Source organism: Meleagris gallopavo, chromosome Z (assembly GCF_000146605.3).
Source record: "Meleagris gallopavo isolate NT-WF06-2002-E0010 breed Aviagen turkey brand Nicholas breeding stock chromosome Z, Turkey_5.1, whole genome shotgun sequence".
In the NCBI taxonomy this organism is placed as follows: Eukaryota; Metazoa; Chordata; class Aves; order Galliformes; family Phasianidae; genus Meleagris; species Meleagris gallopavo.
This window is the reverse complement of record NC_015041.2, coordinates 19,563,306-19,571,838: the sequence shown is the minus strand read 5'-3', so window position 1 is coordinate 19,571,838 and position 8,533 is coordinate 19,563,306. Positions and strand designations below refer to the sequence as shown.

Sequence of the window (8,533 nt, the reverse complement as noted above, 5' to 3'; positions counted from 1 at the left end):
AGGCTGGATGTGGCTTTGGGCAGCCTGGTCTGGTGGTTGGTGACCCTGGGCATAGCAGGAGGCTGAATGAGATGATCATTGTGGTCCTTTTCAACCGAGGCCATTCTATGATTCCTTGAACCATCTCTGGGAGTGTTCAAGGTCAGGCTGTACAGGGCTTTGGGCAACCTCATCTACTGAAAGGTATCCCTTCCCAAGGCAGCGGGGTTGGAACTAGATTATTTTTAAAGGTCCTTTCCAACCCAAGCCATTTGATAATTTTACACAGGTACACACATGGAAACAGGACTTCTATACAGAAGTTTAGGTACTTCGATATAAAAATTGATGTTCTGTTCTTCTGCCTCACAAAGCCTAGGGACAAGATAAAGCATTTATGCTCCATGCTTTACCATTGCCTAAAACATTTATTAGATTTTTTCAAAAATCTCGTACTGCTAGCTAAGAAGAACAATATCATTTCTTAGGAATGGAAACTCACCGAGAACGAGACCGACTTCTTGATTTTCGCCTTTCCCTAGATCTAGATCGTTTTTTCAGGGGACTTCTGGATCTGCGCCTGTCCTTGTGTCTTGAGAGTGATCTGTTGCCAGACCGACTTCTATATGAACAAGATCAAAAAGAATACTTTAATATTGAAACTTCATAAAAATTAGGTCAATCGAAACAGGAAAAAGATATAATAAAGAAAAGATATAATCCCACCTCACTAAGAAAAATTACATAGGGTGGCATTTCAATAGTTCAGTGCCTAACATTTTTACAAATAAGCTTACTTAAAATTTAAACTGTTGCATATGCTCTTTTTGAGATTCATCATCTAAGTATTAAGTTTTATTAATATTCTGGAAAAATCACAGTGAGATAGCTTTTCTTAGAAAATTAAAGTATATAAGACCTAAGATCAGCTTGTAAAAACAGTTTTTTCTCCCTCAGGTCCAATCATTTATTGCAGTTTTGGTCACTTGGTTGGTTCTCCAAATAAAAAACAAAACCTGTGGTTCAGAATCCAGATAAGTTATCACCTCAGATGGAAGGATCTGTGAGCATAGATTTAACAATTCTCAAGATACAGAATGAAAATTTACTTCATGATGAAAAATGATGAAAAAAAAGGAATGAAAATAATGTGCAGAAGCTCCAACAGAAATCCAACTAAACGTTTCTGACAAAAATATTTAGATCACTCCAGAAGTAATGCCTCCTATTTATTCCCATGTAAACTATAACCAACACAAAGAGCATAATAACGCTACTGGGTATAGCAAATTCTCAGTTACTTTTCAACACAGTCAATACCATTAGCTATGCATTTTTAAGAGCGATGAACAAAAGCCTCCATCCTGCAATCCTCAGAATCTGCAAGGCTGTCTGAATTGTCTTTCACATCGCTGTCAGCCCTGCTGAAACATACTATCCAAGGCCTCACTGTAATCACATCCACTGTTTGGTCTCCATAAACATTCAGCAAGCACCAATGAACATCAATGGGTGCCATTTTTTCCTGCATGGAGAAATTCAATGACAAAGATTTGCTTTGCACACATTTCCTTATCAGACACCATTTTGTCAGACTGTCCCCCTGCTGCCATCTGTCACATGGCAACAAAACAATGGAATATTGGTGGCAAACCCCAAGCTCTAGTGACATACCACCAACATTCAGCTTAGATGTTGCAGGCCAACATAATAGAATAAGAGTCATTACTTTTGGAGCACTCCTGATATACAGTACAGTCTCAGATTTGATAATGAAAACAGAACTTCTAATAATTACTAAACTCTGTTTTCCCCAGTATTCACCATTTTTGGAAGATTGTATTCCTAAGAAAATTAAAATAAAGAGGTGAATTTGAATATTAAATTTCAACCAACACACTACTTGAATACTTTGCCTGAAAGGTTCATCTACAACGAAGTTCAACTTACCAAAAACAGAAAAGCCATGCATATTACTCAATAAATCCTGAAGAACAGGAAGACAGAAAAAATAACAGATCTACCTGTCTTCTGCAGCTCAAGACATACAGAATAAGGATATACCAGGAGAGGAAAGGCAACCCTTTTTTAGCTACTGCTTTGCTCCACACATCAGTGTAGCGCAGAAACTAACTTCAGGGCAAATGAATTACAACTTAGCCAAAATAAGCTCCTAAATAAAATTTGTACCATAAAGATGAAAGAGATACATGGAGACACAGAACAATGGTAAGGATATTTTATTCTTAGGGATGCATTTGCTTCAGTGGATCAATCTTGCTCTTTTTGCAGCATGTAATTAAGATTGCTGGTAACAGACGCAAATTATGTTTTTAAAAAGTGGTATCAATAGATATTTGAAAGCACAGATTTCTTAAAATGAGGAATGCAGGTTTATTTTCTAAAACTCAATCTAATTTGTGTTGTTACAAAACAGCGCAGACATTGCTGGAATGTTACACTAACACAGCTTTTCAGTCATATCCCATGCTACAGAAACAACAGAGCAACAGAAACAGCTTGCAATAAGGAAGTGACCAAATGACTATTCTTGCATTAAAAAGGTGCCCAATGGTCTGATGTCAACAGATAATGCACTCTGTTGTCCTTCTGCTATAAAACCAAAACCTGCACTTTCCATATTTCACTGGGAGTACAATCCATGTAGTGTGCGCCTCTACTCAAGCTTTTCTTTATATATTGTGTTCTCCCAGTCAATAATTTCTCACAATGTGAGAAAAGATGCAACAAAGTTGTTTCTGCAACGTGGACAACTTACCTTTCTAAAGCGTAAACTATCTAATAAATTTTGAGTGTCTTTTTTGACACCAAACACGTCCAAATACTTTTAGATTGATTACATAAATGCTCAGAAGTCACTGAAAAAATACAAACCATTTTCAGGACATGTCTGTAAGCATCACATATCAATACTGCCTCATTCATGGGAAATAAATTTATGGACTAATTTTAACAGTGATCTAGTTGCTTCATTTCCTCCTACACTCCAAATCTGTTTCAGAAGTTAATAAATTTAGCAAAGCAAACAAACTGAAGAAAGCAAAACTGCCCCTTGAGCCTTTTTCCCTTGGTTTCTAAAAAATTTAGCCACATTTCCATTACAGTAGACAGAAATACTGGTTTTATTAATTCCGTGTTTAGAAGTTCAAGACAGCAGGGGAGCTTTGTAATAGCAAAACCAGTCAACCTATCAGTTTAGAGTAGAGTTAACAGTAAAAAATGTTCTGGCCATATAATGCAGATAACTATTAGTTTTTAAAACACAGAGGTCATAGAATGAAATTCACTATGTAGCACTAATGTGTCTATATATAACATCTAGTGTGTTTTTACTGAATGTAATCTTGAAAATACTAGAGCAAAAGAGTATCTGTTCAGAGACAAAGATTGCAATTACTGTGATCTGACCAATATAAGCTATTCACGTATTCCATAGCAATACTTACTTAGAAAATAATTTCAGTACTGAAGAAAAATAGTATCATCTCTTATTACAAAAGAAGAAAAAACCTACCTGTGTTTTGAATGTGATCTTTTCCTTCTAGATCGGGATTTTGAGCTAGACCTGGATTCTGAACGAGAATGGGAACGAGATCGACCGCCTTTTCTTTCACTGCTCTTTCCAGACTCTGAGAGGAAAAAACCACTTTGCAGTGTAAGCTCAGAACATTTAAAGATCCCAGTTAACAATCTGGCACAAGTGGAATGTACCACATATAGTACAATGGGCCTACTCTTTGCACATCTTCCTTCTTTGCAAATATCCTTCAGAAACATCCAAGAAAGTCATTGCATATACTCGTTGAGTGCAGCCATCCTGCAGCAGTACACATAAATCAGATAATTATAAACAGCTAGCTCTAATAGGAAAGGGATTTATGTTGCTGCCACAATGCACAAGATTACAACATGTTTGCCTCTTGGTATATTATTAATGTAACTATTTAGAAAAGAGATAATAACCTGAAAAGAATAGAGTAAATTAGAATACAGGCCATAATTTTCAAAACAAGCATAAGATATAAATTATAATACTTTCTTGGTCTTTTAGATATTTACACTACTGTACAAATACTCAAATTATAATTCACAAGGAGAGGAAGGGATGGAGAGAAAAGGTTGAAAAGTTTGATTCAAAGGCCAGGAAGCCACCAGTGACCTCAGGAGACTTTGGTTTGGACTCTTTTTAAAAGATTACTGTTCTGCTGCTTTACACTGAGGAAATGTTAGAGCTATTTTTATTCCAATGCCAAAAATGAAAAAAAACTCAACTCTCTCCAAAAACAAGACTCCCCATAATCTAATGTACATACACTGAAGTCTGAATTTGTTAATAAAATGACAAAACCTCACTGATCTAGAGAAAAAGGATGATCTCAATAAGGTTAACAAAATCAGATTGTTTTATGCTGTGATTTAGAAATCAGAACAATTCTGCAAAAATCAACGCTGAATAGCACCATCTAACTTCTCAACCCGTAAGAGGTCTTCCTCCTAGACCAGCCATTTCAGTGTTAACAGAGATCAGGCAACTAATATGGATGAAAAAGAGTCCATTACAACGCAACTGTTTTACCCAAATTCATTTTCTGATCCTATTTGCTTTATAGATGCTCAGTCTTCAGCCACCATGAAAAAAAGCACAGCAACAGGGACAAAAGTAATCTGCTACAAATTAAGAAAGCATAATATTGGTGCTTTGACCTGAATGCTAGCTCTCTCTAATCATGAAACCATGGCACTAATTTGTGCTAAAGAACGAAACAAAGCATAAAGCAATTTCATGGTAAATGTTTTTATGTACTTTCAACTTAAAGAAGCAGCAACATTCAATGCATTTGCATTGTCCTCCTGTTCCTGAAAATGCTCAGTAAGCATGTATGTGAAGATAATACATGACAAAATAAAAAAGCCAACTTCTGCTGCTCTGTTACATGAAGGCAATTGTGATTATTTTCATTTCTTCCTACACGCGTTATTCAGCTACAAGTAACCTTTTCCTGTGTCTGAAAGTGCTCTTAATAGCATGTACCAAGATGTAGAAAGAACATGTCTGTCAGGTACTAAATGTAATATACCTACCTGGCTCAATAGCAGCAGATATGAAAGACTGAGCTTCCCTTACTCTCTTCATCACTTCTTCCAGTTCCTTGGCAGCAGCCTGCGGTGTCATTTCAGGAGGCTTCACTATTGCATTATTGGAGTGATTTATTCTAAATTAAGGACAAATAAAACATTTATTTCACAAATACTTGAAAAAAAAAATGAAAAATAAGAAAGGAAACCATCACAAATTCCATGTCTGACTAAAAATTTCGAAGTTAGTAAACTACATACTTTTCATAATGCTCATCTGCTGTCTAAAAACATGAAATGTGTGCCTTCTATTCCTTTCAAGTATTTTAAATAAATGAGGTACACCATTTCTGTGTCATTTTGAATAAATAAAGGTTCAAGTCTAGGAATCTAGCTTTCTATTTTAGATTAAATTTTAAACTTAAAACTCATTACAGCGTCATCTATATATGATGACTCCGGTCAGTTGTTGCGGTTTAGAAAGAGTCAAAGAGCACAGCTGAAGTAAAATATATAATGAAAAGCTTTATCAGCACCAACGACCTTGCAGATTCTCTCCTCGTTAAAGCATTCATTACCTCAAGATTAAATATAAACATTCTTCTTAGAGGAAGTTATATCCAATTTTGAAATCAGAGTTTATAAAAGTGTTCTAGTTTGCTAGCAATAGATCCTTATATTGATAAAATATGCATTACTGTCTCTTCCTGCAGAATCAGAATCATAAATATATAAGAATACTGAGAAATCTCTCGTTCAATAAACATATGGATAATTAATTTCTTACTTTAGTGGCCTGTCTCCAAACATAACTCCATTAAAGGCAAGAGCTCGAGGTACAGAATTCTGGTCTGCAAATTCCACAAAAGCAAATCGTGTTGGTTGAGTCTCATCTCCTGCCATTCGCACAAATTTGACTTCTCCAACTTGCTTAAAGAATTCAAGCAGCTGATCAGCTGTTGTGGTCTAGAAACAGTCAAAGAGCACAGTTGAAGTAAAATATAATGAAAAGTGATCATACAATGTATTAGGTAATAAAAAATTTCTACGTTTCGGTAAAACATCTTCCCATGGTTTCACAGATCACACAAATTTGGCTATTTTACTTTTTTTTTTAAGACAGACTTTTTTTTTCTTTAATCTACAGAAAACACTACAAGTTAAAATATTGCAACCAAAAGCACTACATTTAGGATATAAATAAACTTGCACAGGATTCTGAGCTTTTTCAAGCAACCTCTCTGAAATAACTGATACAGAATTTACTTATACACGTATGTCCAAGCTACTACTGCTACTACGACTTTTAATCAATTAAAAAAAAAAAACCAATATCAGAACACTTAGCTTTTATTATCTGTTTTTCTACTAGCTTACAACTCATTTGATTTTACTGCAATCCACTGAACTTTTACACTCTAACAGCTACTTCAGCAACCAAATAAAACCCCCAAACAAATACTACTACTGCCATCCATCAAAGCAATTGCTTTTCGATCAATAATTACTGAAAATAAATACTTCAGACCTTCAGACACCGAGCTTTTCTATCACAGAAACGTGAAGATTCTCAGGCTGATTTTGCAACTTCCATTGGGAGAAATCATTAACCTTCTACTGTAGTTCAGGTGAATTCCTTTTTACTGTGATTAAGATCTGCACAGTATTATAGTGAAGGACAGCTATCACGATCTCATGTCTTCTAGGGTATTATTCAGCTAGTATAACACAGTTGGTCAACACACACAATCTTATGTATGTATGTATGTATGTATGTATCCTCAATTCTGCTGCACTGTGATTTTTCCTGCTAGAGTGACTTCCACTATCTGATCTGACCTCCTGGTTGGTGCAGGAGCATTCAGAATTAGAAATATCACTAGTAACCAAAAAGCATGATTTGTTTCTTTGTTTAAATTGACATCATCTAACGAGAGCTCCTGTGATTATAATTCACAAATAACAATTCTTGTCTTCCATTAGTATTTCGCAGTAAAAAATTTAAAAAAAAAAAAAAGAACTACCTGTGAATTCAAATTTCCAACATAAACTGTTCTCCTGATTTCATCAATTTTGGATGGGTCCACATTCCCCATTATTGGTGGCTGGGGTATTTCTCCCAGTGCAGTAATGTTAGGGTCCAATGCTGCTGCTGGTATTGCTCCCAAAGTGCCAAGTGAAACACCAAGCTGTAAAAGACAGAGAGAATATGGCACAGTCCTTGATTTCCAAAATATTATTTACCCTTAGGCAAAACAACAAAAATATATCTGCAGCCTTCTGGGAATGGTTTCATTTTCCCTGATATACGCACAACATATTTTTTTTCATGTTATAAAATGATCATCGCAGATGACAGTAAGAGGCAGTGTAAATAGCTTTTCCTCACTTACAGAGTGATCCATAAAATTAGCTGAAAAGAATAAAAAAAGCTCTTAATATATATTTCTATTCTATTTTTAGATTTTTTGAATATCAAACATACTTTATAAAAGTTTTAACATGAGTTAAATACTTTCCTTTTCAAATGTATCACCTGACAATGTTATGCCACAGAGTAGAAAGTACAAATCAGCACGAATGATCGAATTTATGAAGTTTTCTGTATCACCAGCTGTTTTACACAACTAAGTATATTGCACTAGTATATAAAAACAATTTCAAGACTCAGTAAGTGCCATTTACCTCAGCTTGCTACTGTCTAGAACACAAAATTTAAATAGAAATGGAATACTGATCAGTAATACCCTCGTTTTTAAAAAGCAATCTCTTCAAAGCAGCTAGTCTAGCTGTAAAAGCCAATCAGTGGTGTTCTATGTTCCAGTTGACCATCCTGAACAATTTGTTGAACTTCATCGATGGCCTATCCGGTGGGACTGAACACACTCTCAGCAAGCCTGCAGACAATACAGAACAAGGAAGGGGTGGTAGTACACCAAAGGGCTATGCATATGGGCAGGAATAGCTCCGGAGACCAGTACAGCAAGAGTGCTGCTTGACTGGAAGGCCAGCTGGCAGAAAAAGAACTGATGGTTCTGATGCATCCCAAGGGGAACATGAGCCAGCAATGCACCCCTGCAGTCAAGAAGGACAGCAGTGTGCTGAGCTGCTCTTTCTAGAGAAAAGTGTTGTGAGCAGACAAGGAAGGTGACTCGTTGCCTTTCCTCAGTGCTGGTGGTGCCGGATCTGGAATCTGGTGTCCAGTTCTGGGCCTTCCAAGTACAAGAGAGAAACAGACCTAACTGGAATACATCCACTGAAGAGCCACAAAGCTGATGAAGTGTCTTTGAGCACCAGTCTTACAAGGAGAGTCTGAGAGAGCTGGGTTTCTTTATTCTGGAGAGGAGGAGGCTGAGGAATGTTCTAGGAATACATACAAGTTTCTAGTGGGAGAGTGTAAATAAAGAGTGTAAGAAGAGTGGAGCCAGATTCTTCTTGGTGGCCAGTGAAGGAGCTA

At 36.2% G+C, this 8,533-nt stretch overlaps 1 protein-coding gene across 1 annotated transcript in view; it reads right to left on the bottom strand.

Moving 5' to 3' along the window:
- The window catches only part of SREK1 (splicing regulatory glutamic acid and lysine rich protein 1), a gene marked incomplete at its 5' end in the record, with an annotated part of 18,965 nt that extends 11,649 nt beyond the window's left edge, over window positions 1–7,316 (bottom strand). The window contains 5 exons of the mRNA XM_010725492.3: window positions 482–601; window positions 3,515–3,629; window positions 5,083–5,213; window positions 5,864–6,042; window positions 7,101–7,316. Coding sequence (XP_010723794.2) covers window positions 482–601; window positions 3,515–3,629; window positions 5,083–5,213; window positions 5,864–6,042; window positions 7,101–7,316 — 761 coding nt within the window. The remainder of the gene's footprint in view (window positions 1–481; window positions 602–3,514; window positions 3,630–5,082; window positions 5,214–5,863; window positions 6,043–7,100) is intronic.
- Between the last annotated feature and the right edge of the window lie 1,217 nt (window positions 7,317–8,533).